Source organism: Aotus nancymaae, unplaced genomic scaffold (assembly GCF_030222135.1).
Source record: "Aotus nancymaae isolate 86718 unplaced genomic scaffold, 86718_ANA_hifiasm-v0.15.2.pri h1tg000089l, whole genome shotgun sequence".
In the NCBI taxonomy this organism is placed as follows: Eukaryota; Metazoa; Chordata; class Mammalia; order Primates; family Aotidae; genus Aotus; species Aotus nancymaae.
Genome location: NW_026988504.1, coordinates 16,591,736 through 16,619,357, shown reverse-complemented (window position 1 = coordinate 16,619,357; position 27,622 = coordinate 16,591,736). Strand labels below are relative to the sequence as shown.

At 52.4% G+C, this 27,622-nt stretch overlaps 2 protein-coding genes, 1 long non-coding RNA gene and 1 pseudogene across 5 annotated transcripts in view; 1 reads left to right on the top strand and 3 right to left on the bottom strand.

The window, feature by feature from the left end:
- Positions 1-361: 361 nt before the first annotated feature.
- Positions 362-13,543, bottom strand: CACNG1 (calcium voltage-gated channel auxiliary subunit gamma 1). Its single transcript, XM_012453861.3, has 4 exons — positions 13,260-13,543; positions 3,815-3,889; positions 2,068-2,205; positions 362-1,290 (listed from the first exon to the last, which is right to left on the bottom strand). The coding sequence occupies exons 1-4, from the start codon at positions 13,486-13,488 to the stop codon at positions 1,064-1,066; spliced, it is 669 nt and encodes a 222-aa protein (XP_012309284.2). The 5' UTR covers positions 13,489-13,543; the 3' UTR covers positions 362-1,063.
- Positions 13,544-13,708: 165 nt separating this feature from the next.
- LOC105718318 (uncharacterized) lies at positions 13,709-16,455 on the top strand. Of its 2 annotated transcripts, XR_010339809.1 has the most exons (4): positions 13,709-13,798; positions 14,247-14,364; positions 14,953-15,435; positions 16,256-16,455. It is a non-coding gene; the product is annotated as an uncharacterized LOC105718318 (long non-coding RNA). The 2 variants fall into 2 exon arrangements; XR_010339808.1 differs by lacking the exon at positions 16,256-16,455 and having other exon boundaries at positions 14,953-15,704.
- A 7,720-nt stretch (positions 16,456-24,175) lies between these two features.
- LOC105718291 (uncharacterized) lies at positions 24,176-26,226 on the bottom strand (annotated as a pseudogene).
- CACNG4 (calcium voltage-gated channel auxiliary subunit gamma 4) overlaps positions 24,176-27,622 on the bottom strand; it is a 60,573-nt gene continuing 57,126 nt past the window's right edge. The window contains exon 4 of one of the 2 annotated variants that reach the window (XM_021670875.2): positions 24,176-27,119. In XM_021670875.2, coding sequence (XP_021526550.1) covers positions 26,581-27,119 — 539 coding nt within the window. In that variant the 3' untranslated portion in view covers positions 24,176-26,580. The remainder of the gene's footprint in view (positions 27,120-27,622) is intronic. The other variant, XM_064369217.1, reaches the window with a different exon arrangement.

Sequence of the window (27,622 nt, the reverse complement as noted above, 5' to 3'; positions counted from 1 at the left end):
AAGGATCCCAGCTGCCGCTCACGTCTGAACTCCACTTTGGAAAGCTGGACAAGTACTGTGGGGTTTTGGAAGGCAGAAGAGTGCAAATCATGGCTCTCCATGTGGCCCTTAGTGTCTAACTGCTAAGCCCTGCTTCCTGATGTTCTTCACAACAAAAATCTGGCACCAGAAATCAGACACGGGCTGGCTGCTTTAGCGCTGCGATGGCACCAGGTGCGTCCGTGGCAGGCTCTAGAAATAACCCCTCCTATTTTTAACACCCTTGCTTCATCAGAGGGTTTCTAGTTTCTCCCGAAAACAACCCCCGGGCCTGGAGATACGAGTTGGAATTCAGAGCCTCTAAGCCATGTGTGTGGCCCTCTTGTCCCCACAAAAGTCCTCAGCATACCCGGGCGACCTGCTTTCCCTTCTCATTTGGGGCCAGGGGGCCCCTGGGATGTGGCTGAGAATCCGAGCGATTTCAATGCGAGGTGCAAGGAAAACATGAGTTTTCTGAGAGCTTTTTATTTCTATCCACAGTCAGATTCTACCCAGTTAAAAATGCTTCCCAGGGCTCCTGGAAGCCAAGGAGGGGACGTTCGGCTCATCAGAGAGGGTGTGTTTTATCACTGAGTAGGAGAGGCTGGTCCTCATTTTATCACTGAGTAGAAAGGCTGGCTATTTACACGGAGCACCCAGAACTGGCAAACACAGGTTATCCCTGTTTTTAAAGGACATAAAGGACAACTGGAGGCAGCTAATCAGAGGCTGGTACAGTGGGGACACCTCTAAGCTCCAGGGGACACTGGGTCCCTGCAAACACCTGTCCACGTGCTGGCCCTGCCTCCCCCGACTGTGGCCAGGTTGGGACTCAGGTCCTTTTGCTCTACTCCCAGGGGAGGCTGCGGCAGCCCAGGGGAGCTCAGAGAGAGGAAGCGGCCCGTGACTGTCACAGGTTGGGGGCGGGGGTGCAGATGGGAGCAGGGTGGAGCTAAAATTACTCCGGCCTCCTCTCTGGAAGGTTCCAGGCTGAGACCCGGCTTCCTAGGGAAGAAGCCTGAGGGTCGCCAGGGCTGCAGGAAGTCTAGTGCTCAGGCTCAGCGTCCATGCAGGACTCCCAGGGGTTCCGGGGCATTCGAGGCAGGGAGAACAGCAGGAGGGCGACACCGCCAAGGAAGAGGAGGACGAAGGCCGCACAGGCGCAGGCGAAGGACCAGGAGTAATAGTACTCGATCCAGACGGTGTCCTCACTGTCAATCATGCGCTTCACCGACTGCCGCATGACCTCCACTGAGACGAGGATGCAGAGACCTGGGGGCAGAGCCAGAGACGCTCAGGGACCGAGGGGCCCCTGCCGTTGCCCCCAGTCCCACCCTGGCCTGTGTGCTTGGAGGAGGCTGTGATCTTGCCCCGGGGGAAAAGCCACCTCAAGGCGGTTTCTAGCTGGGAACCTGCAGAAGGATTTGTCCGTCCACCACCCCTCAGAAGGGTGACCACATGGCTGGGTGCGGTGGCTCATGCCTGTAATCCCAGCACTTTGGGAGGCTGAGGCGGGAGGATCGCTTGAGGCCAGGAGCTTGAGACCAGCCTCGGCAACATAGTGATGAGACCTCTGTCTCTACAAAAAAATTAAAATAAAAAATTAGCCAAGCGTGGTTGTGCACGTCTGCAGTCCCAGCTATTCGGGAGGCTGGGGTGGGAGGAACCCTTGAACCCAGGAGTTTGAGGCTGCAGTGAGCTGTGATTGTGCCACTGCAGTCCAGCCTGGGGAACAGAGCGAGACCCTCTTCCTCGTCCCTCAAGAAAAAGTAAGAAAGGTGACCACGTTTCTTTCCTTCTTTTGTCCATCATTCTCTGGGCAGTTTCTTCGGGGCCTTGAGGACTGTGGGGAGGATGGACAAACCGCCAAGACCTCTCTCCCTGTAACCCACCTGGAGTCACTGAGGGCCTAGCCACGTTTGCCCCTGGTTGGGGATGGAGCCTGTGAAATGCCCCTACCCAAATCCCGTGGTAGGCATGAGAGTGGAGCAGAGAATCCCCCGTGACACGGTCCTCCGGCCCCGCGCTTGGGCAGGGTCCCCAGTCTACCTGCAAAGGCGTAGAACATGGACGCAGGCCGCAGCAGGTAGTCCCTCTTGTTCTGGAGGGACAGGAGGACGCAGAGGCTGCCTAGGATGACGAAGCCAAGGCTGAAGATGGCGATGGCGGCCGCCGAGATGCTGTACTCTGAGAACACAAGGGACACGCGGCATGCGGCCTCAGCCTGGGAGCTCTCGTGGTGGCTGGTTAGGGACAACGCCTGCACCTCAGTTCCCATTTCACACGCAGGAAAGCTGACAGCCCCGGGGACCGAGTCCTGCCCTAAGGCCCACTCAGAGCCGGGCTGCCCCAGGGCTTCTTCCACCCCTGTCTTTCCAGGGCACCAGGCTGCAAGGTCCCCAATGGGGCAGGGGCGAGAGACAGGTGGCCGGAGACCTTTCTAGAGCAGAAATTGTCCTCCAATCGACAGGGAGGAGGCCATGGGGTCGGGGGGGGGGTCTGTCCTGGGGTTAAGGAGCAAAGGACGACAGAGTGGCTTGTCACCCAGCCTGGTGCACGTGAGGCTCTGCCAGTGTGCGTGGCAGTGTGTGAGTGTGTGCATGTGTCTGTGTGGCAGTGTGCGTGTCTGTGTGTGGTTAGTGTGTCTGTGTGTTAGTGTACGTGCCACGTGTGTGAGGATCTGTCAGAATGTGTGTCTGTGTATGTTAGTGTGTGCATGTGTTGGTGTATGTGTGTGTTATATGTCTCTGTGTGTGCTAGTATCTGGGTCTGTGTCAGTATGTTGGTGTGTGTCACTGTGTGTCACGTGTGTCTGCACATGCTCGTGTGTACATGTTTCTGTGCATGGTAGTGTGTGTCTGTGTGTCATTACCTGTGTGTCATTGTGTCTTGTGTCATTGTGTGTGTCTGTGTCTTGTGTGTGTGTCATTGTGTGTGTGTTATTGTCTGTGTATCACTGCATGTCATATGTAATTGTGTGTCATTGTATGTGTGTGTCAGTGTGTGTCTCTGTATCTGTGTCTTGTGTGTGTAATTGTGTGTCAGTGTGTGTCTCTGTGTGTCTTATGTGTGTATCATTGTATGTGTGTGTCACTGCGTGTCTCTGTATGTGTGTCTTGTGTGTGTGTCATTGTGTTTGTGTCACTGCTTGTGTGTCGTTGTGTGTGTACACGTGTGCCAGTGTGTCTCTGTGTGTCCTGTGTGTGTCACTGTGTATGTCATTGTATGCATGTATCTCTGTGTGTGTGTATCAGTGTATGTGCATGTGTGTCTTCCCACGCACACTGTGTGCAGCTGTCTGGGTGCGGGCAGGCTCGGGTCTGTACTCCCGACAGTGGGTGTGCGCCTGAGCTCTGTTGATCCTGAAAAGCTCCCAGAGCCACCATGCCCTCCTGCTCCTCAGGGAGGGATTTTTAGGTGAGGGAGGGACTCAGACTGTCCCTGCAGACGCTATCACATTCCATCGAGAGCCACTGCAGGGCTTCTGAGCACTCGTTCCACACCCACAGCTCCCGTCACAACAGCTGCCCCTGGGTCGGAGCCTGCCAGGAAGTGCTGCTTCCACAGACACTCCCTGGCCCAGAGGTGGGGAAACTCTGGGCACTGGAGAGGGAAGGCCGCTGCCTGGGGCCTCCGGAGCAGGGAGGTGACGAGGCTGTTGTTCAAACGCACCGAGGGCTGCTTCTCGTCAGGCGTGAGGAAGTCAGCACATTCGCACCAATGACTTTCTGGCTCTGTGGTGCATGATACAGAAGTCCCCTCTTGTCACCCCTGCCCCCTTTCCACCCAGGCTCACCCTTCTGAGTGGTGAATTCGAAGATCTCCGAGCTCTCGCCGGGGTTAAAATGCCTGAAGTAGGAACAGTTCTTCTCTGCAAAGGAGGAGACAGCCCGTGAGTTGAGAGGAGGGGCCCGCAGCGAGGACAGGGCAGGGCAGAGAGCACAGCGTCATTCTGCTGGGCACGCAGGGGCTCTGGCCGGCTCCCTGCTCCCCAAATCCCTAATCTGGGCCGAAACATCTGTCTTTGACCCTTAGATAACATTTCAGTGGGACAGTGAGGTTGCCTAGAAGGCTGGGAGGTCTTCAGGGAGCTGAGGCTGGACGAGCCCGCAGGGCAGATGGCGTGTGGGTTCTGCACCCCATTAGGCAGATGCGGTAACTGAGGCCCAGGTTCAAGCCATTTTTCAGGGTGTTCAGGGTGTACGATTAACAAAGAACCAATCAGCAGTCTCTGTTGGGGCTGACTCTGCCCCTCAGGGTACACTGGGCAATGCCTGGGGACATGCTGGTGTTGAGAGGGGTACACCTGGCATCTGGTTGGTAGAGGCCACAGACTCTCCCGAAATCCTACCACACACAGGACAGGCCCTCCCAGCATGGAATTATCCAGGCCAAAACGTCAACAGTGCCAAGACTGAGAATCCCTGGATCAACCCCACATCTGGGACTGTGTTTCTCAGCAGAATCCAGGCACGCCCTGATTCACTGCGGGGAGCTGGGGAGCAGTGCTGTTCAAAAGCTTTCTGGGAGATTCTGATGCAGCCAGGATAGGAACCCCTGCTCCAGGCTTCTTAAAGTGCCCTGCAAAGGGCCTTTTCTGAGTGGCCATTGGATGGCCTGATGCAGGTGGAACCCCCAAGAGGGCTGAATGTGACCATCACGTGGTTTCCCTGGGCCCTGGGTCTCTGTGCGACAGCCCAGATGAGACCCACCTGATAATTGTCATAAAAGCTGTGGAAGTCTGTGGGCAGTAGGAACACAAATCTGAATTTGGCAAGGGAGAAGGGAAGGGCTCAGCACAAGGAAATTCATGCTGATTTAAAATATAATTTCACTTCCATTTTTCTCTCTCAGCCTCTCTCTCATAGCTAGGTATACTATAAAATCAAAGCACAGGCCGGGCGCCATGGCTCACGCCTGTAATCTCAGCGCTTTGCGAGGCCGAGGAGGGAAGATTGCTTGAGCCTAGGAGTTTGAGACCAGCCTGACCAACATGGTGAAACCCGTCTCTACTAAAACCACAATAATTAGCCGGCTTTGGTGGCAGGTGCCTCTAATCCCAGCTACTCGGAGGCTGAGGCAGGAGAATTGCTTCAACCTGGGAGGCAGAGGTTGCAGTGAGCCGAGATCATGCCTCTGCACTCTAGCTTGGGTGACAAAGTGAGACTCAGTCTAAAAAAAAAAAAAAAAGGCACAGTCTCATTTCTTCCTAAATAGAATTTATCTTCTTTGCTCTTGATTTAGGAAGTGGATGAATGGGTTATTTTATATTATGTTTCCTTCAAAAACTAAAGTAATTTGCTTTTTATTTGTGGAAGCCCTCAAATAGAAAAACATCTCTTCCTCTAGTTTAGATGGTGTCTAGTTTGTCAATTCATTTCTTCACTTCCGGGCCTCATTTAGATGCTCACAAGGCGGTTGATGCCTAGTTCTTTCTAGAAATGCACCTGCAGTGCCACCAAGGCTTTTCTTTGGGATGAAGGCTTTATTTAATCTGACCTAAATCATCTTGCTCCTGAAGCCTGTGGTCTCGTACCATTCTCCTTCCTACAAAAGTCAGGGCTGCTGCCTCTCATGAGGTTGAGGAAGGAAATGACCCCTAGAGATGGGATCTGGTTTAGCAGCAATAAACATTCCTGGCATAAACAGCCCTCTCTGTGCACTTCTATATTTAAATTGCTTTCCTTTTGAACCGGTTACCTGGGCTGTCTGACTGCTGGTGGTGATGTCAGAATTGGTGCTCTGCTATTCTCTCTCGGCATCCGGTGCTATTTTAAAGCATGCTGCAGCCCTCTTCTATTTGTTAGATTATTCACTATAGATCCCTTGAGTCACTGCTTCAAAATGGCCTGTGCTATGTCATAAGCCTCCACGTGTCTCCCTCTGGACAAAGAAACATTTCTGTTTCATTCTTTGAGGGCCGATTTCAGTTGTCAGAATTGACTGAATTCAAGTGTATTTCACGCTCAGCTGCCTCCTCGACTGCTGGAAAGCCATCAGTTAAAATCCTTCCCAGCGGAGGGCCTGAGATGAGGGCCACGGAGTGCCTCACCAGGGCACAGCTGTTCACACCTGGTGGGTTGCTGAGGTGGCTCTCACACAGGTAGCATTTGGCTTGCCAAATCCCCACCAGATAAACGCCAGGCTCCATCTGGCTGCTGGCTGCTTGGATAGAAATGGTCTTAGATGCAGAAGTAGGCTCCGTGTCTGCAGGAGCCAGGCTGTAAGCTTTTGAGGGGATGCTTTCTTTCAGTGTCCCAGGCGCAATGTTCCCCCCCCCTTCTCCATTAAGTGTCCTCAAATGTGGGGAGGGGGCTCCTCCCAGTGGGTAGGATTCCTTCTCAGGGCCTCAAGAAGCCTCAGCTTCACTCTTACGTGTCTGAACTGGGGGTCTGAGGATGGGTGGGCTCACCCTGTCCCCTCTCTTGGGCTTAGCACATGAAAAAGGCTAGTGTCTCCTGGCCTGAACCTGGGAGAAGCATCCACTCCTGGGCTATGTGGCTGCCCATTGGAGACCGTAAACCCTTTCATGGTCTGTGATGGCCCCTGTAGGGGTGGGGACACATCAGACCCAGGCCTCATTCAGGAAAAATCGGGCCAGGCATCTGCCCATGTCACTTAAGAGGGCACAGGGTCCTGTTCAGATGAACAGACCCTACTATGAACCCCTTCCCTTCCTGCCTTGTCCCTGGGTCCAGGTGGATATTATTTGGGAAACTGAGCATCCAGGGCAACTTAAAGAGGAAGTGCATCCGAGGTGGACCCATCTTAGTCACGGGTCAAGAGGAGAGGGACAGTGACGGTCCCGTGCAGACCCTGAGCCTTCCCGCCTCTGCCTCTGGGATGTCCCTCCCTGCCCGCCTGCCCTGGCTTTCATCACACTTGCACAAAGCTCAGGGATTGCAGCTTTGCTTCTGACTAAGTCAGCAGAGGTTCCAAAGCCAGGATGATGATCTGGGTGTTGGGAACTCTGAGGCTGTGCCACTCTCCTTTGTCTCTGCAAATGGTTCATGCTGAGGTCAATGTTCTTCTTTCCGTAAGACTCAGTGGTCAAAAATATTAAATGGGATATTTCTTAAAAATATGGTGAACTCAGCTCTCAGGCTTGACTGGGGGATGGAATAGTCTGGCTAGTCAAGTGTTCTGGTTGAGGGTGTTAGTAACTGTGCAGAGCCATGTCTAGTGTGCCAGTTTCAAAGAATTAGAGCAGAAGCCACATTTAGCTCCAAGCTGAGCTTGAGTTAATAGGGATCTTTTTGTGATAGTTGGAACAGCTGGTAGGATTAGGGGATGCCCTGGGTTATCACTGAGAATGTATCAGTGCACCAAGTGACAGTCCATGGAGACTTTAATGTGTTCAAAGATACTTTGTGGATTTGTCCAGATCCAAGGGAACTGGTACTCCAGGGATGCAAGAAAGCCTCTGGCTGGCATTGATGCCGGTGTGGTTTTTAGCCTTCGGGTAAAAGAAGTTCTCTCGGCTCCTGACAGTGGTTTCTCTGGGCTGTGTCTCCTCCCACACCTCTGATTGAGGAATTTTATAAAACAGGCTGGAGAAATCTCCAGCACCTGACCCTGGATCTTCAGAGCACTGATCTTCTGTGGGGGAAGCTGGCTTTGACGTAGGCCTCCGGCATGGACTCCTGTGGGAGGTGAGGGGAGCCGATGAAATTCCTGGGGTCAGTAGTATCATGCTCTTTCATGCAGTCCCAATTCCTGCACTGAGAGAAGATGGACCACAAGGGAAAATAGGGCACTAGGCGAAGCGCGCCCTGGGGCAGCCTGCCTCCTTCACCTGGGAGGCAGAGCCTGAAAGAAGCAACACTTCACCCAGCCCAAGGGCGGGGGACGGCCTCTCTGTGGGTTCATTTGGATTTTCAGAACACATAGTGTCTCCCGACAATGGCAGAGACCCCTACCATCCTCATTCTGGAGGCATTATAATTGATCTTAGATGTTGATCTTGTACATGGAAGTCCTTCTAAGACTCTTTGCGGGACAGTAGAAAAATTAGACAAAGCTTTCCCACTGAGCCTCCAACATTCTAAGGCTAAATGAGACCTTGAGAAGTCTCCTCCACTGCACCAGTTCCTGGCCCAGCTGCTCTCAAACTATGCCAGGTCAAAAGCTGGACTCTTTGTGTTCACTTGGGTCAGAGCTTTTAGGAGCTGTGTTTATATGCACAATAGAGGGTGTGGGAAGGAACTGGAGAGAAAGGAGACTCTTGATTCAAGACTTGGGTGGCGAACTTCTACTTGTTAGCTAGTTAGCCTGGGGAAGGCCGTGCTCAGCCTTAGTGTTCCTACCTGCAGAATAAGAACCACCTGTAGAATGAGAACCTACTCACTGGGTTGTAAAGTAGTTAATGTATTGACTAAAAAGGTGAATGTTAGGGGTAAATGTCTGAGTGTGAGTCCTGGCTGCTCTGCTCACTACCTGTGTGACCTTGGTCAAGTATCTCAACCTCCCAGTGCTTCATTTTCTTTATCTGTAAGATTGGGATGATGATAATAGTATGGACTTCATGGAGGTTTTTGTGAGGATTAGATGAGCTAATATATGTATGTCATCCCACCACCTTCTGGCCTCCATAGATTTGAGGGTAAATTGGCTGTTCATCTTGTTAAGGATTCCTTGTATGTGATGAGTTGCTTCTTTCTGTTTTTTAAGATTCTCTGTCTCTATCTTTTAATCAGTTTGATTATGATGGTCTAGTGTGGATCCCTTAGAGTTTATTCTACCTGAAGTTCATTGAGCTTCATAAAGTAGATTTTTAACGTTTTTCATCCAATCTGGGAAGCATATGGACATTATTTTTCACATACCTTTTTTGCTCCATTCTCTTTCCCTCTCCTCCTGGCACTCCCTTTACGCACATGATGGTGTCCCACAAGTGTCTGAGGCTCTCGTCACTTTTCTTTATTCTTTTTTCTGTCTGTTCCCCAGACCGGCTAATCTCAACTGACTTATCTTCAAGGTCATTGATTCTTTTGCCTGCTCAGACGTGCTATTGAGCCCCTCTAGTGAATTTTTCATTTCAGTTATTGTACTTTTCAACTCCGGAATTTCTATTTGGTCCTTTAAAAAATAATTTCTGTCTCTTTATTGATAGTTTCTATTTCATGATACATAATTTTCATCTTTCTTTTGATTTTTTTTAAAAGTTCTTTGGACATATTTACAATAGCTGACTTAAAGTCTTTGTCTAATAAGCCCAATATCTGGCTTCCTTAGGGATCTGTTAATTTCTCTGTGTCCCATATATGAGCCATATCAGTTTGGCTCTTTGCATGTCTTGTATTATTTATGTATATATTTATTTATTTAGAGACAGAGTCTTGCTCTGTCACCCAGACTGGAGTGCAGTAGCATGATCACAGCTCACTGTAGTCTCTAACTCCTGGGATCAAACAATTTCCTCACCTAAGCCTTGGGAATAGCTAGACTTACAGGCACATGCCACCATTCCTGGCTATTTTGTGGGGTTTTCTTTTTTGGTAGAGACAGAATCTCACTATATTGCTCAGGTTGATCTCAAACCCCTGGCCTCAAGCAATTCCTCTCACCTTGGCCTCCGAAAGTGCTGGGATTACAGGAGTGAGCCAGCACACCCAGCCAGTAGTTTTTAAACAATATAATGTAGCAACTCTGGAAATCAGTTGTTCCCCCTTCTTGAGGATTTGTTCCTGTTGTTTGTTTAGTGACTTTTTTGAACTAATATGGTAAAGTCTGTGTTGTCATCTGTGACCACTCAAATCCCTGTTCAATTACCTCAGTGACCAGTTAGAAATTTCCTAAAATGCTTATAAACAATACCTCTCCCAGTCTTTACTGAGGGGCTCTGTGCATATGACTTTCACGCTCAGCTAAGCCACCCACATCTCTGCTTTAGCCTTCACTTTCTGTTTGAACAGAGCCTCAAGATAAGGCAGAGGTGAGTGCTTAGGGCCTTCTCAAGTCTTTCCCGAGCATGCACATAGCACTGTTTATGCACATGGCCTCCTAGATTCCCAGGAATATGTTGAAGCTTTTCAAAGCAACCTATGGACATCTCAGTCTCCAGTTTTCTGATTAGCCTATTGTTTTGCCCAACTATTATCTACGCCTCAGGCAACCATGATGTTAAGCAATCATCTCTAATTATTGACTATTTGCACTCATGAGCTCAGAGTCAGATCAAAAAGGAACAGCTTCTCAAGCAAGAATTTTCAGGGAATCACCAGACAGGTCAAATAATGACAATTCTCTGGGAATGGGCCTTTGATCCAATCCCATTCTCTCCCCTCCAGAGGCTAGTAGGATGCTGGTTTTCACTGATTATGGAATGTTGGTTTGCAAGGTTACTACAGAGCTGGAAAAGGGAAAAAGAATAGGCAAGTTAAAACACCACAGAACTCACTGGTCCTGAGATTCACCCATTTTTCTTGCTGGATTGCTGCAAGACTTTGATTAATTTCCAGAGTTCTGAAAAGGCTAATTCTGACAATTTCTGCCAGCACTCTCATTGCTTTTATGGAGAAGAAGATTTTTGGAGGTTCTTTCTCCATCATTTTTTTTCCCCAATGTCATTAGAAGTTAATACATGCAAAGCATTTACAACAATATTTGGCACATAGGGTTACATGTATGTGCCATTATTATTGTTGTTGTTAATTGAGAGGCCACATATGAACTCACTTCCTCCCTCTAGAGAAGAGTGGTCCCAGGGAGCACAAGAAGGGCAGATAGGGAAAGAGAAAGATGTCCATTTGCACAGAAAAGAGAGGGAAAAAGGCAGGAACATACTTTGGAAGATTACCGGGGGAAAGGTAGTGCTCAGTGTCACAGGCGTGGGAGGTATGGTTCATGGCTGGTTAGGCTAAGAAGGCAAAGAGGTAGATCCTGGTCAGGCTCAAGCTCAAGCAATGCCTGTTGGTTCCCTGCGATTGGTCCAGTCACCGCTCACCAGCATGCTGCCCCCCTGTGATTGGTCCAGTCACCTCTCACCAGCCTGTTGGACCCCAGTGATTGGTCCAGTCACCTCTCACTAGCCTATTGGTCCCTTGTGATTGGTCCAGTCACCTCTTGCCAGCCTGTTGTCCCCCTGTGATTGGTCCAGTCACCTCTTATCAGCCTGTTGCCCCCCTGTGATTGGTCCAGTAAACTCTCGCCAGCCTGTTGCCCTCTGTGATTGGTCCAGTCACCTCTCACCGCCTGTTGCCCCCCTGTGATTGGTCCACTAACCTCTCCCCAGCCTGTCACCTCCTGTGATTGGTCCAGTCACCTTTCACCAGCATATTGGCCCCCTGCGATTGGTCCAGTCACCTCTCACCAGCCTGTCTCTTCCTTGTGTGGACTCTGCTCACTGCCCAGCCCTCTTCTCTGACTTTAAAAGGCAGATGGTTCCAGAGACGGGTGAACAGGACTGTAACAGCACGTCCCCATGCGTGGTCCCTGAAGAAGCTACCTCGCCCTGCCCTGCCCTGCCCTGCCCTGCCTTGCCCAGGGGAGTTGGCTGGAGGCTGTGCCTGTTTACGGGTGTGCTCAGCAGTGGCCAAGGGACATGGGCATCCAGGCTATGCGATACCCTGCAAGCACATGCTCACACCTGTCACCCTCAGCACCGGGACTTGGTGTTTCTACAACAGCTGGGTACTTATGAGTCTTCTGGGCTCCCAGTTGGGGTGAGCAAGGGAGGGGATCTCTGGAGCAAGCAGGAGGGAAGGAAGAGGGAGCAGAGACATGGGAGGATGGGGTCTGGGCTCTCTGACCCACAAACAGACTGCGAGATCTTTGGGGACTCAGTCTTAGTGTCTTTGAAAGACAGGTTTCAAGGAACATCCAGTCTGATAAAAGACGGAATAATCCTGAAAGCCAGGTGGGACATCACACTGACATCACCCTGCTCCACTGCCACCATGGATGGGCGTCCGTAAGCCCAGGAAGGGATCTTATGTTGCTGAGAGTCAGTCCCATATTTTATAAAGGAAGAAGCCGAGGCTGAGATGAGCTTTATCCTCCCTGGAGGGTCATTTGGAGGGTGGTAGGCAATGGCGACGAGATCCCTGGCCGCCCGGTCTCCATGTAGCCCTCTTTCCTCTAAAGTGCTATATTTGCTAAGAATCCAGAGGCCTCCGCATTTGCAGAATAGAGGCTAGCCACGCAAATACCAGGTACTCCTGAAAAGGAGCTTACCTTCGACATGTGGTTTGGTCACATGGTAGGAAATTGAGGAATATGCTTAAATGACAGGGTGAGGAAAATGCTTTGACATGGTCTTTTAAAACGCTGACAGGGTCTGAGCTAAGGGAGGAGGCACAGAGGACTCAAGTCCTGACAAAAGTGTGGGTGGAGGCTGGGCACGGTGGCTCATGCCTAATCCCAGCACTGTGGGAGGCCGAGGCGGGTGGATTGCTTGCAGTCAGGAGTTCAAGACCAGCCTGGCCAACATGGCAAAACCCCATCTCTACTAAAAATACAAAAGTTAGATGGGTGTGGTGGTGCATGCCTGTAATCCCAGCTACTGAGGAAGCTGAGGCAGGAGACTCGCTTGACCCCAGGAGGCAGAAGTTGCAGTGAACCAAGATCGCACCACCGCACTCCAGCCCAGGGAACAGAGCGAAACTGTCTCAAGAAAAAGAAGGTAGGGGGCGGGTGGCTCACCCACAGCCATATCCTGCTTCATAGACAGACATTCAACCTGTGCAGCTGCCCCAGGCCCAGGGCCCGCAAGGGTCCATGTTTGGTTTCATGTCCTGCTGTCACTGCCTTGAAATCCTCAGTAATTTGGAGCAGGGAACCCTGTACTTTCATTCAGCACAGGACCCTGCAAATTCACCTGTCCAGTCTTCTCTCCTGCCTCAAGTCCAGGAACGAACCTGCCAGCCTGATAGGTCCCCCCAGCCTGAGCACACAGAGTCACTCAGCCTGTCTTGGCAGGGAGGGAGTGATCAGGTGGGGCCCAGAAGTCCCCAGGTAGAGCCACAGTCCCTTTCTTGAGCCTGCTCAGCTGTCTGCTCTGGGCGAAAAGCCCCAAGGTCCAGCCAGACAGAAATAGCTGGGACAAAAGCCCTCGTCTTACAACCCAGCTCCGGCCACCAGCACAGCACATGCGATTCAGATCTTCTTCCCTGGGCAGAAAGGGCTGGGCAGCCGCCCTGCTCTAGACAGAGAAACCTGCCTTCCTTGACGTGGGCAACTTTGCTGGGGAGAGATGGGGAAGGGCAGGAGGTGGGGATTGGGAGGGAGGGTGGGTACGTTACCCCCGGGCAGGGTGATGGGCCCGCAGGTCTTGCTGTCGTCCATGGGGATGAGCTTGGTGCAGATCCGCCAGAGGCCGAAGTGGGCCGCCTCGCAGGTGGTGTTGTGGTGCTCCAGGTGGGGGCTCAGCACAGCCCAGTGGTCAGTTACCACGGCCGTCGTGGCCAGCACGATGCCTGCCAGGATGCAGAAGAGGGTCACGCGAACCTTCAGTGTTTTGGTCTGGGACATGGTGGTCGCTGAGGCGTGGGTGCCCTGGGCAGGGTCCGGCGGCTGCGTCTCCTAGGGCAGGTGACAGCCGAGCTGGGGGGGTGGCAGCGGCTGCCGAGCTGGGAGTGGCCGCTAAGTTTAGTGTGGCCTGGCTGAGCCAGAGTGGGCTGGCCTTGGGGCTGAGGGACGCTGGACACGCTGAGCAGCTGCCCAGACACGTCAGGGGCCTGAGGGAGGCTGCTATTAATGCCCGTCTCCAGGCGTGGCACTGAGGACGGCTTCTGCTCGGATTTCAGAGGTTTCTGGCCCTCTGGGAGCCAGAAGTACCCTGGTAGGGGGGCAAGGAGAAAAGGCTCAGGGTGGTGGATTGAGGTGTCAGAGTTGGGAGGGGGTGGGCAGCAGGGGCTGGGCGTGGGGACCTGCCCGATCTGGGCTGATGGGAAAGGGCAGCTCAGGGCAGGGGAGGAGACCAGAGCTGCAGCCTGCCTGGCCCTCCCGGGCTCCCACGGGGCAAGTCTGTCACCAGCGGGGCAGTGAGTAGGTCCTCATCCTGGGATCTGGGGAGCCTAGGACTGTGTTTAGGGACATCCCAGGGACCCCATCCAGGGCCTCTGGAGTCCACCTCTCAGGGCATTGTTTTAGCCACAAACTCCATGGCCTCCCCCAAACCGTGGGAAGATTATCGGTGGTTCCCAGGCCTGGCCTTTCCCAACTCTGACCCCTCCATGAGAACATCACTTCCTTCTCAATTCTCTTTCCATACCCGGAACTGGGTCCAGAGCAAAGCTGCACTGGGGGTCAGTGTCTGTATTGCCCGCAGAGTGTCCTCTGAAACCTCGAGAGAATGGCCTGAAGAGGACGAGGAATCCCGTTGGACTTGGTCATTCTGTTTTCAGGGTACTGTGTTTGGTTTTGCCTTCTATTAACAGCAGGTGACGATGATTTTTATTTAATTTGCAAAATAAGTGTGTGAGTAAAAAAGAACAAATAGGTTGATTTACAGGGGGATAATTAGGAGGCTCGTGAGTGCTTAGATATGGCAGAGAACACAGAAAGCCTGGGACTGAGCGCCCTCCCAGGGTCCTGTGCACCTGGCTGCCCTCCAGGGGTCCCCAAGGCTCTGGCCCCTACATCCCTCCGGGGTTGTGCCATCTCTTCTTTCTCAGCTCACCGGGTAGCCCTTTTTGGGTCTAGCCGAGAGGCTGATGCATGACCAGGAATAGCCTCCTCAGCTGGGTGGGGCCTTGAGCTTCAAAATCCTGGCCTCAGATTGACACGGTTTGCAGAGACTCTCCCCAGGTGGACAGAAACGTTCCAGCCTCCAGCCTTGGAATCACAGAAAGTTCATGATGATGTTAATAGTAGCAACAGCTTATCTTCACGAGGGCTTCCTGTCAACCAGGCACTCTGCTAAGCCTTCCCCCAGCATCACAGTTATTCTCCACATCAATCCACAAGGGAGCTGACTCTTACTACATTTCACAGATAAGGACACGGAAGCTCAGAGACATGATGCCACTTGCCCCAGGTCACACAGCGGGAAAATGAGGAAGCCAGGTTTCAGAACCCAGAACCCACAGTCTTAACCCATGGTTTGAACTGGGAAGAAGCTTCAAGATCTACTGTGACAGATTAGGAATCTGCAGCCCAGAGAGGAGATGTGACAAGCCAGGGCCACTTGGTGAACAGCCCCAGGGATGAGCGGAACCCTCGTGTCTCCAGCCACCGGCTTGTGCTTATGGCAGTTCCATCCAAACTTTCATATTTTTAAAATCAGTCTCTCATCCAGATTACGATCTCCCGAGAGCTTCTCTCCCCACTGTTCTCATCTCTGCCCCCTTCCTCCCTGGCCCCCCACCTCTGTGTTCCTAGTGGGCGCTAATCCATCACAACTGACTGATGGCTGACTGACTGTTGACACCTGCCGCCGCCCCTGCCTCAGCTCGCGGAGGAACTGCCTGTCTCCAGGTGGGTGGACTGTCTCCATGGGGAACTCCCAGAAGCTGGGACATGGCTGCAGCCTCTCAGCCCTCTCACGCTGCTTGTAGGGGCCCAGCTTCAGGACCCTGGTACCTGGGGACCTCAGGGGGTGCTGGACTGCTTGAGCAGACCTACTGAGTGCCAGGCCCCCCAGCAAAGCAGTAGCCGGGGAGCCAAAAAAAGGTTCCAGTGTTTTAAGACAAAATATCTAGAAAGAAGCTATTTAATTTTAGCATTACAAGTAAATACAGTGTCATTCGGAGAATAAAAGTGTCTTTTGAATTTCCTGGTGTGGTGGTGGCGGGGGGTTGCCCTAAGCTCTTCCGTGCCAAGAGCCTCTGACAGCCTCGGAAAGCAGCCTGAGTAGGCTCAGCCCATGGGGTGCACCAGCGCCAGCCATGGAGACGTTGCAGGCCCATCAAAGACGCCAAGCCTTGGTAGGGCAGCCACCGACAACCTCTGCTGCTCTTTCCCTCAGTGGGGGGCAAGTTCGTGCCCCACGCAGGGGTCCAGAGTCCTCCGCCCCAGTGCAGTGAAAGCATGAAAGATTGATGGCCTCTTCCTTTTGAAGTCATCTTTGTGTAAATCGCACCACGAGGCCGGCAGCTGCAGCTGCTGCAGGCAAGTCCACGTTCTCTTCCCTATTTACTGAAAGCTCCTTCAAAGACGCCTTTTCTGCTCACAGAGGCACTGCCGGGCTGCCTGCCTGGTCCCCCAAGGGCCTGGCAGGGCCAGGAAGGGACTTCAGTAGTCACGGGCATTTGCTGGGAGTTGAGCAGGGTGACATCCATGTCCTCACCCTTTCCAGGGCAACAGGAAGGGGCGCATCTCACGGGGCAGCATGTGAACGGGAGACCAAGCTCGCGGGTGATGGAGCCAGCCAGCCCCAAGCAAATCCCTGCACTGCTTGTCTCCAGCTGTGCAGCTTCCAGCAAGCCATTAGCCTTTCTAAGCCACCCTTTGTGAAATGAGGGCCACGGGCCTGGCTGCGGAGTGGGCGGAAGGACTGGAGGCAGTGCCTTGGACCAGTTTAGCCACGGTAGGCGCCATGGGCTGAATTGTGTTTGTTTCCCCCAAGTTCATATGTTGAAGCCCTAACCCCTAGTGCGATGGTGTTTAGAGATAGGGTCTTCGGGAGTTAATTAAATGAGCTCAGAGGGCAGGATCCTTGTGATGGTAGTAGTGGCTGTATTAGTCTGTTCTCACACTGCTAACAAAGACATGCCTGAGACTGATAATTTATAAAGGAAAGAGGTTTAATGGACTCACAGTTCCACATGGCTGGGGAGGCCTCACAATCATGGCGGAAGGGGAAGAAGGAGCAAAGGGCACGTCTTACATGGCGCCAGGCAAGAGAGCATGTGCAGGGAACTTCCCTTCGTAAGACCATCAGATCTTGTGAGATTTATTCACTATCATAAGAACAGCCGAGGAAAGACTCACCCCATAATTCAGTTACCTCCCACTGGGTCCTTCCCAGGACACAGAATTATTACAATTCAAGGTGAGATTCGGGTGGGGACGCAGAGCAGAACCATCCCAGCGTCCTTGTAAGAGGAGACCAGAGTTCTGCCCTCATGCATTTCATAGAGTATTGAGTACTTGATTCAGCAAAGGATGTAATGGTATTAAATCAATCGCCCTGGACACCTGGCACTCACAGTGTTGTGGGACATCTGGGGGGCTCCTTCCCTGTTCTGTTCTCCAGAAGTTGATGCTTGCTTGCACTCCTGAGAATTTTTTTTTTTTTAATTGCTTTTGTCACCCTGGCTGGAGGGCAATGGCACGATCTCGGCTCACTGCAACCTCTGCCTCCTGGGTTCAAGCAATTCTCCTGCCTCAGCCTCCCCAGTAGCTGGGATTATAGGCATGTGCCACCACGCCCGGATAATTTTTGTATTTTTAGTAGAGATGGGGTTTCACCATTGGCCAGGCTGGTCTCAAACTTTTGACCTCAAGTGATCCATCCGCCTTGGCCTCCCAAAGTGCTGTGATTACAGGTGTGAGCCACTGCACTCGGCCTTAAGATTTTCATATTTCTTTTCACAAGGCTCTGAACTATATCATTAATATTATTTCTTTAGGGGAAGGTCAAAATAAAAAGTGGCAATTTAAAGAAAAAGGTGAAGCAGGCCGGGTGAGGTGGCTCACAGCCCTCCTCCGACCCTCCTGCCCCGTCTTTCCCTTACAGGGACCCTGTCCTATCTGGACCCTGTCCTATCTGGACCCGCCCACATAATCCAGGATAATCTGAGCATCTGAAGTTCTTAATTTAATCATGCCCTCCAAGTCCTTTTTGTCATGTAAGGCCACATATTCACAGGTTCCAGGGATTAGGATGTGGACATCTCAGGGAGTCACCATTCTGCCTCCCACAGGCACCAATTTACAAATCACTTGATTTTCTCTGATGTTACCAGGCGGCTCAGCTGCAGAGATGGAGAAAATCTGAAAGGTAAGATTGGAATAGGGTTGGGGATCTTCTAGGAGAAGAGCGCAAGGGAACTGAGGTGTTGGCAAAGGCCTCACCGTGGTCTAGACTGTTAGGATGGCCCTGAAACCAGGAAGCACTGAGATTTGGAGAAGATGGAGGGGTCAAGACCTGGAGGCTTGGTGAGGTTGCAGAACAGGTGTCATGGTGCAGAGGGCATGGAGGAATTGGGATCATTGGAAACTGTGACCAGAGAGGAGAGTGATGGCCCTGAAGATTACATTGGGACAGTTAAGGGCAATGACAAGGTCAAGGTTGGAGATAAAGGTCAATGGAGGCGAGAAGGCTGGAGAGCTGTGTGGTCAGGGAGCCAGAGTGGTTGGCCCCGTGGACGTTGATGTGCTGTGATGGTGGCAGCACTTGGGGTACAGAGGAAGGCTTTAGCCAAGGTGAAGTCTTTGATGAAAGTGAGGGAGTGGCCGGGAAGGAGTTGGGGCGACAATGGTGATGAGAAAGGGCTCAGGATGGTCTAGGGTCCTGGCCAAGAACCTAAGGTCTTGGCCAAGAGCCAGCATCAACCACCGGACATAAGTTAAAGGGGTACCTCCAGATGATTCCAGCCCCTAGCCTTGGAGTCTTCCAGCTGAGGCCCCAGGAAGTGAAGCAGAGAAAAATCATCCTGGCCCTGTCTTGTTCAAGCAGAGACAAGAACATTTGAGTATACTGAATGGTTGTTTAATAACACTATGTTTTGAGGTAGTTTGTTACACAGCCCTACTGACTGATACACTAGGCAGCTGGAGGGAATTCTATTTTGGGATGCAGAGAATGGCTAAATGTATGGTCTGGTGGGATGAAGCAGGCTCAGCCTTTGGCGAGGAGAGCAGTACAAAGCTGCTGGCTGTGGAGCAGTGAGGGGAGTGGGGGCAGGTGGAGGCTGAGGGTGCTGTCCCCACAGCCCAGACACTCAGGCTGTGCATGTGGGCAAGCTCCTGGCTGGGTCTGGAGGTAGACAAGAAGGCCTGATCTTTTCATCAGCCTCTGGGTGTCCCATAGGAGTGAATGTGTCCCCAGAATACTTATCAGGGGACAAAGGTCAGGTGTAGGTCCCTCTAAGCCTCCTCTCCTGCAGCTCTAACACTGCCGTTTGGGGGATGTTACCTTCCTCGTGTGACTGAGGAGGGAATGGATCCTAAGCACACACAAGGATGTGGGTTGGGAACCCTCTTTGACTGCAGGACTTCTGTTCTCGAGGTTGCACCAGAAGTTTTGTTGAAAGCTGCAGGTTTAAAATTATCTGCCTCAGGTATATCTGTCCCATTTTCCACCCTCTGGATTCTAAGGTCCCTGAGCAACCATTTCTCCCCTCCCATCCCCACCCCTGTCCCAGATCTCTAGGGAGATCTGGGCAGTGAGGGAGGGATGCTGTCTTGGGTACCAATGCAGGGAGTTGAAGGCTCAGAACATGGCTGGTTCTGAGCTCCCTGCAGAAAGGTCTCCCATGCTTTCTTCCCATCCATGCACCCGCTTTGTCCCAGGCCCTTCCTTGATGCCAGTTCCTATGGTTCCATGTTAGGGACCCAGAACAGGGCACCTTGCAGCCTGCATCACCTTCATGGAACCAGGAGGGCCCCAGCAGGGTTTGGGGGTTGCCAGGGCCTGCAAAGAAAGCAGCGGCCACACAGCTGTCCTGACCACCTCTGCCCTGCAGCCTGGGACACTGAGGGTGAAAACAAATGAGCTTCAGCAGTAGAAGGAGCTGTCAGCAGGGGTTGCTCCCAGGTGCAAGACTCAAGAATGGATGGCAGGTTTCTGCCAAAGCAAAGTGCAGTGCACCCGGCATCCTCTGAGTCTGACTCTCAGAGCACTGCCTCCAAGGGCTGTTCTAGAATAATCCGCTTTGGGAAATGCCTTGAGTATTGTTTGTGAACAAATATTTCTGAACACTCACTCAAAAGCTAGTCACTGAACTGGGGTGTTTATGTGCATTTCCTTGTTGAAAATTTAATTCATTCTCCCAACAAAGTGGGCTGGGGGATGTCACCTGCCTCATGTGACTGAGGAGGGAACAGGCTCTGAGAGAGGCTGGGTGACTTGCCCAGTGCTGCCCCTTGGAGTGGAGGAGCTGGGTTTTGACCTCCACCCTTCTGGTCCTCTACCACCTCACTGCAACTGCTGGGCTGTGAGGGGAGGAGGGTGAGTCCCTGTCAGGCCGGGCCAGGCTTCTGGGCTTGCTCTCCTGCTGCCTGTTCTGATTGAATTCCATCATCCTTCTGTTCCCAGACGCAGGGACACAGGCTTCCAGGAACACCCCCCTCCCCGGGGACCTGAGCTGTTTCCCATTCCTTTCCCCCAACTTCAATGTCTGTTTCTGAAACTATTATTTCAAAATGAAGAAGTGAAAGGCAGAAAGCTAAATGGGTGACAGGAAAAGGAGCTGCTGCGATTAAATATATGTGTCTTCCTAGTAAGCCCACAGCCTGGATACACTAAGCACCAAAAACTTGCCACGTGATCGTGCATGAGTAGCATCACCCTTTCTGTGCCTCAGTTTCCCTCACTATTGAATCAGGTGAGTTCGGGACTTCTCAGTCTCTGCATGATTGATATTTGTGGCAGATTATTCTTTCGGGGGATGAAGCAGGGGGGCTGTTTGGTGCATTGTAGGATACTTAGAAGCATCCTCAGTCTCTGCCCAATAGATGTCAGCAGCACCCCCTTTCAAGTTATGAAAACCAAAAATATCCCCATGTATTAGTAAACTCCCCTTGGGATGCAAAATTGCCCCTACTTGAAAATCACTGGGCTAGCAATATCTCCCTTTCATGGTTGTTATGAAAATTCTCAAAAAATTATTTTCTTCCTTCCTTTCATTTTTCCTTCCTTCTATCCCCCTCCTTCCCTCTTGGGGCCTGATCCTTTTCTATAATGATCAAATATATGCATTCTTCTGCCGGCATCTTGATCATGGACATAATGATCAAGTTGAAAGAGATGATTCCTCAAGTATCTGCCGCTTCTGTTGAGCATGATGTTCAATAATTCTGTGGTTCTTGTTTGGGTCTAGGCACAAGCTCAAGACTGTTCCTCCAACTTGGGTTGAAGGTAGTATGGTCCCATGTTACAGATGGGGCATCTGAAGCAGAGAATAGGTCAGACATCACGTTGGAGCTGAAGGAGGGGCTCGGGACACACAGGTTGATGCAGTCCCAGGCAAAGCTGTCACTTTAAAGTGGGCATGCCCAAAGGAGTTTGGTCGGGGGAGGCCAAGGAGGGAGTTACCGAACAAAAGATAGAGATCAGGGGGCTGACACTGACCAGCTCTTCCCCAAGCTGTTTTCCTTTTCCCCAGGACTAGACTACATTTCCCACCTTCCCTTGCTCCTAGACATGGCCACATGATTGAGTTCTGGCCAATGGCATGTGGATACAGGGTGAAGTCACAACTTCCTGGTCCATTAAAATCACTCACAAGGGTCTCCACCCGCAAGATCATCTATTCACTCTTCCCTCCAACTGCCCACTGGACATCAATGCCCAGGACAACCTAAGAAGCGCATGTTGAAGATGGCAGAGGCTCCATGGGCCTCTGAATCGCTGCATGACTGGGTGGAGCCTAGGACACACCCCCGCACAGCTGAGTGGACTTTATAGGAGTGAGAAATGAACTTCTATTCTGGGAAGCCTATATATGCTTGGGGTTGTTGGTTATGTAGTCGGCTTATTCTAAGTAACACCAGTGCCAGGGTAAAATGGGGCTACTGGGCTGGAGGAGTGGGGGCTTTCAGCAGCATTTTTTTTTCTTTTTTTGAGACAGGGTCTCACTCTATCGCTTGGGCTGGAGGGCAGTGGCGGATCTCAGCTCACTGCAACCTCTGCCTCCCGGGTTCAAGTGATTCTTCTGCCTCAGCCTCCCGAGTAGCTGGGACTACAAGCATGAGCTACCACACCTGGCTAATTTTTGCATTTTTAGTAGAGACAGGGTTTCACCATGTTGGCCAGGCTGATCTCAAACTCCTGACCTCGAGTGATCCACCCACGTTGGCCTCCCAAACTGCTGGGATTACAGGCGTGAACCATAGTGCCCAGCTCTCAGCAGCATTTTTTTAAAATTTATTTTTTATTTCAATAGGTTTTGGGGAACAGGTAGTGTTTGGTGACATGAATAAGTTCTTTAGTGGTTTCTGAGATTTTGGCACACCCATCATTTAATCAGCAGCATTTTGATTAAGGAACTAGAATAATTATTTCTGTGTCAGCTCTTGTGGCTCTCACTCTGTGTGTTATGGAGGCAGGGTTTTATTTGAACTAAACATGTGACCACGTGACCATGGGAGGCGGCACCAAGTCACTCAGTGCAGACTGGCCCGGGAGTCCACCCGGGATGGCTGAGAAGCTTGTGCTGAGCCAGTTACCTAGGGGCTAAGAATAAATAGGAGACACAGAAGTTCTGGCTCAGGGTGTGGACTCTGGGCAGCGTGGAATGACTGCTCGGAGCTTGGCAATGGGTCAGCTGGTGAGGCTGGGCAAAGGCCTGAGCTCCCCTGGCTCCAGGGCCTGGTGGCTCAGCACATCAGTTTCCCCAGGTGCCTGTCTCAGATAAGAGGAAAGAAGGTTAAGGCCGGTGTGGTGGCTCACGTCTGTAATCCCAGCACTTTGGAAGGCGGAGGTGGGTGGATCACGAGGTCAGGAGTTCGAGATCAGCCTGGCCAACATGGAGAAACCCCATCTTTTCTAAAAATACAAAATTAGCTAGGCGTGGTGGTGTGCGCCTGTAATCCCAGCTACTTATGAGTCTGAGGCAGGAGAATCACTTAAACCTGGGAGGTGGAGGTTGCAGTGAGCTGAGATCACACCATTGCACTCCAGACTGGGCAACAAGAGTGAGACTTCGTCTCAAAAAAAAAAAAGAAGGTTAAAAGCTGGGGCAGAAGGCCGAGCACGGTGACTCACGCCTGTAATCCCAGCACTTTGGGAGGCCAAGGCGGGTGGATCACCTGAGGTCGGGAGTTCAAGACCAGCCTGATCAACATGTAGAAACCCGTCTCTACTAAAAATACAAAATTAGCCAGGCGTGGTGGCACATGCTTGTAATCCCAGCTACTCGGGAGGCTGAGGCAGGAGAATCGCTTGAACCCAGGAGGCGGAGATTGTGGTGAGCCAAGACTGCGCCATTGCACTCCAGCCTGGGCAACAAGAGTGAAACTCTGTCTTAAACAAAAAAAAAAAGAAGCTGGGACAGAAAGTTCAGAAAAGCCAAGAGAGGTTTCTGCAGCCCCGAGGCAGAGATATAGGGACGCTGGGCCCTCAGCCTTTCCGCTCCATGCTTTTCGCTGGGACCCGGGCAGGAAAGCTTTTCATGAGACCAAAGTTCTCTTGAAGGAAGCACAAGAGTTTGGTTTCTCTTGGTTCCAGGAGGAGCAGGGAAGCCTGTGGCTCTTAGCAAGAAAACTCAAGGTCACAGTCCGAAGGAAAAGGCCAAGTGTAATTGGATGCGAAGGTCTCCTGGGCTGCAGCTTGGGCAGAACCAGGAGAGGGCGCTGCTTATCCCTCCTTGTGCCTCCAAGGAGTGGAAGGTCGAGGTCTAGTCTGTGCTCACCTGCGAGCGTGAAACTGGCTGGCTGCGGTGGTCATCGGCTGGGGCCTGTGCAGTTTGTTGGCCATAGCCCAGGCTGGAGGGGTCCCCCTGGCCCCTCTCAGTTCCTTACCTTACTCCTCCCTGTGGCCTGGGGCAGAGGCGGTTGGATGCCCTGCCTGGGACTGTCCAGTGACAGCGGAGGAAGCCCATTTGGCCTCTGGCCTGAGCCGCATCCTCCCTTCTGGCTTTGCCATCCATGAAGCTCACATTTTAGTTTTAGGGACGCTCTACTTCTTCATCATTTCAGTATCCGGGGGTGGGGAGAGGAGGCTGGCTAGTGGCAACTCGGGGGCGACTTTAGGGCCTTGGTGGCTGTGGCTCTGTCCGGCCGGCCTCCCAACTGCAGGACAGGCCGGCTCTCTTGGCTGCCAGGGCCCTACACCCCAACCAGGAGAGCCCGTGTATCTTCTGGCTCGTAAGTGAAAAGCCTCAATGGCACCACAAGTCTGAAACCAGCCATTGGTACTGGGGAGGTGGCCAGTGACCCAGATTGAAGCCAGAAAAACCGGCCTTGGCCAGAGTCTGGCCTCCTGCCCCCTGGCCTCCTTCTTTTCTTGTGGGGGTCCACAGTGTACCCCAGACCCAGGGGCATCTATTACCCCAAATGCCCACAAAGACTTTTGGGGGGGTTCTTCCCCACCTCCCCACATCAAGAAAAGAAGATTTTAAAAATGTTTTTATTTAATTAAAAAAAAGACAGAACTAACAACCCAAAACCAGTAGTAGGGAGTCACAGGTGCTTAACTGGCGAAACACACGGGGTAGGGGCAAGGGGGCGGGTCGGGAGGAGGGCGAGAAGGCGGGCACAGGCCACCACATCCCCCCGGGCGGGCGTCAGGTCTGAGATGCAGCGGGAGGGCCAGGAAGGGGCGGCCCAGGGCCCAGGGTCCCCGGAGACCCAGCCGGCCTCGGGGAGAAGGCTGAGAAGGCCCGGGTGTCTGAGGTGTTTTGCTCCCGGCTCGTCCCCTTCTTCCTACTTTGTCTTGGTCCCTAGAGTGGGCGCTGCATGCTCTGCCTGGGACTGGGCAAGAGGTAGGATTCATTGGAACACAGCTTTCTCCATGGAATGATAAGAAACTTCTGGGGCGGTGGGAGGGGCGGTGGCGGATGGAGGGGAAACAGAACAGCGTGGCTGCCTTGCTTTCGGAAATCACAGAAGAATAGTCTCGGGTCCTTGCTGGACGGCAGGTCTGGGGAGGGCGTTCCCCGCCTTCAGCCTGGTGGGAAGGTGTCATGGCAGTGGAGGTGGTGGGGTATGGGGACGAGGCTAGCCTAGAGCAGGTGCAGACCTCGAGCTCTGTTGCTTTTAGCGTCTGCTGCTATGTGCATTTGGACATGCCACCAGACGATGCCAACCCCGACGGGAGTGAGGGCTCCGGAGCATGGCACGCAGGGCCTCTGACCAGCCCCATTTCAGCTCCCTGGCACACGGCGCAGTCCGCTGGGGCCACTACGGGTGGATGCATCCTTTCCTGGGGGCAAAGGAGGATGAGACAGACGATGACATCATCACCAGGCCCAACGGACCTGGGTCTGAACCCCAGGGGGCCGAGTGCACCCACGGGCTCCGTGAGCAGGTAGCTGAGGTAAGGATGCCCTCATGACTTCTCAGCACGACAGCTACCAGGACTACAGGCGACTGTCCAGGGTGGATCAAGGAGTCTCAAAAAGTAAGAAATGATTTCTCTTTAGAAAGCACATTTTTTATAAAAAAGAGGGTTAAGTTCCATGTTCTGGAGAGTTCTTCTTCCAAGCCTGCACATGCGTCCACGTTCTTTGCTTGCTTCAGGAGGGGGAAGAAAAAAATGGGTAGAAAAACTGGAAAACACAGAACCCACATCCTTAGCTCTGAACAAAGTGCCGAGATCTCCCCTCTGCAGGGAGGAAGAGGAACCCAGCTTGGTCCATTTATCCAAACTTCCTCCACTCCGTCCTGTTAGGTGGTGGCGGAATAAATTACAATAATAGGAGTTGTGGGCGAGTTGCTGCTACTTTTTAAGATGAAGAAATGAATGTAAGTTGCTCTCCTGGCATTGATTTGATTTGCAGGAAGTCAGGATTCGTAACCACCTAGCAAATGGATTTTTGTTCTCTATGTTTTTTTTTTTTGGTCTCTCTTCACCGTCAGGTCTCCCTTTCTCGCACAGAAGTTCAGGCTCCTGTTGCCAAATGCCAGTCAGAGTCGGGGGTGTCTGTCCACCTTTCCCCCGGGACCCACAATGCTCAGGGGACAGAGCTGCTCCTTGGGGCTGTGACAAGGGGCACACAGCAAGAGGCCACATGGCCACCTTTCTTTTCCCGGACCGATGGAACCCTCCAGACTCTGAAGTCCAGTCAGTGGGTCTGTCCTGCCCATTCTGAGGTGGAAACTTCCAGAAGCAGAGAGGAGAGCCAGCAACAGCCCCGGCCTTTACCTGGGCCTCCTCCACAGGCCGGGGGAAGCCGGCCCCGGGATAGCGCAAAGGCTGAAGCACCAGTTGGCTGCAGAGCTGTCTTCAGAATCACAGGCCACCGCCAGGGTCACGCAGAGAGGGACAGATGGAGAGGAAGGGAGCGAGCTTCGGTGGTCTCGTTTCTGGCTCAACGACACAGGAATCTCAGGTTCAGAAGCAACTGACCAGAGCCCAGAGACCCCTTGGCATCCGGCAGAGCCTTCTGGTGACCCAGTGCCCAGGCACGGAGGGAAGGCCCTGAAATCCCATTTTTCTGGCAAGATTCATTTCCAAGAAGAGATAATGGCTCAATTTTGTCTTCCCGAGTTGGTCAAGGCTGTGCAGCCTCAGGAAAGCTCTGGGGCTTCCTGGGAGATTTCAGAGACCCTGGGGCATCAAAACACCCATTTTGGGGGAGGGGTACAAAGTCAGCCTTCAGCTTCTCCTGCAGCCCCGAGTCCGGTCTCCCAGCACAACCTCCGTTCAAAGCCAGCCCAGGCCACCTCTGGAGACCAGGGAGGCTGCGTTTGGCTTAAGTTCATTGTTCATCGTCTTGAGGATCACATGCCATCCTGTGGGACAAAAAGAGCCGTTCTGGGGAGAGGCCGGAGCTGAGAGAAGGGGCAGGTGGTTCACACGGGGGTCGTCCGTCGGTTCAGCATGCTGACGTGGAAACCTTCCTTCAGGTCCTGCTGGAAGAAGTCGTGAACCTGCAGGAAGCTGGCCTCCTGGTCGGGGCTGTAGCTGGCCGCGGTGGTCACCTTGAGGGGCTCCCTGGACAGCGTGTACATGGACAGCTCCCCCATGGGGATGGCCCCTGCGATCTTCAGGCCCATGGGTGACACGTCCCTGGAGGGCGAGGCTTCGGTGGACCTGGAGCTGGACCTCGAGCGCCGTCGCCGGTACCTGTAGCTTGGCATCCTGGCATAAGGAGAAGAGGAAGACGCCTTAAGGAACTCCCGTTTGGTCTTAAACCTCAACTCTTTATTTTTCTCAATGTAAATGTTTACAGCCAGGACGCCCACGGTCTCAGCCACAATGAAAGACAGAGCTCCAAAGTAAAAAGACCAGCCGTAGTTGTAATGGTTCTTTTTGTCTTCGTCCCGCTTGTCACTCGGGTCCCCCGTGTTGCTGGAGATGTACACGATGATGCCGATGATGTTACTGAGGCCTGAAAGGGAAGCGGGGAGTGGGGAGCGGGGCCAGGGAGGGAGAGAGGCAGAGGTTAGGCCCACAGCCGGGAGGGGCAGGGCAGGGAACAGGTGGCCACTCCCCTCTCTGATGAGTATTTATTTATTCTGGTTGCTAATTTTTCTTTTCAGTAATTACTTTTGAATGTAATAGAGTACAAAGTTCAAATGAGGTATACAATAAACTCTTAGCCCCCAGTGCCCCTCTTGAAGGCAGCTGCTGTTACCTTCTTTCTTATGTCCTTCCAGAAAAAAATCTCTAACACACACACACACACACACACACACACACACACACTCTCTCTCTCTCTCCTATTTTTTTTTTTGCACAATACTCTGGCTGCTTGGTTTTTCACTTAACAGTATGTCGGAGAGACGGCTCTGAATCAGGCCATGGAGAGCTGGTCCTGTCTTTCTAACAACCTGCAGCAACCCCACACGGACGTCTCATGACCCACCTAACCAGGCAAGATCAAAGTCACCC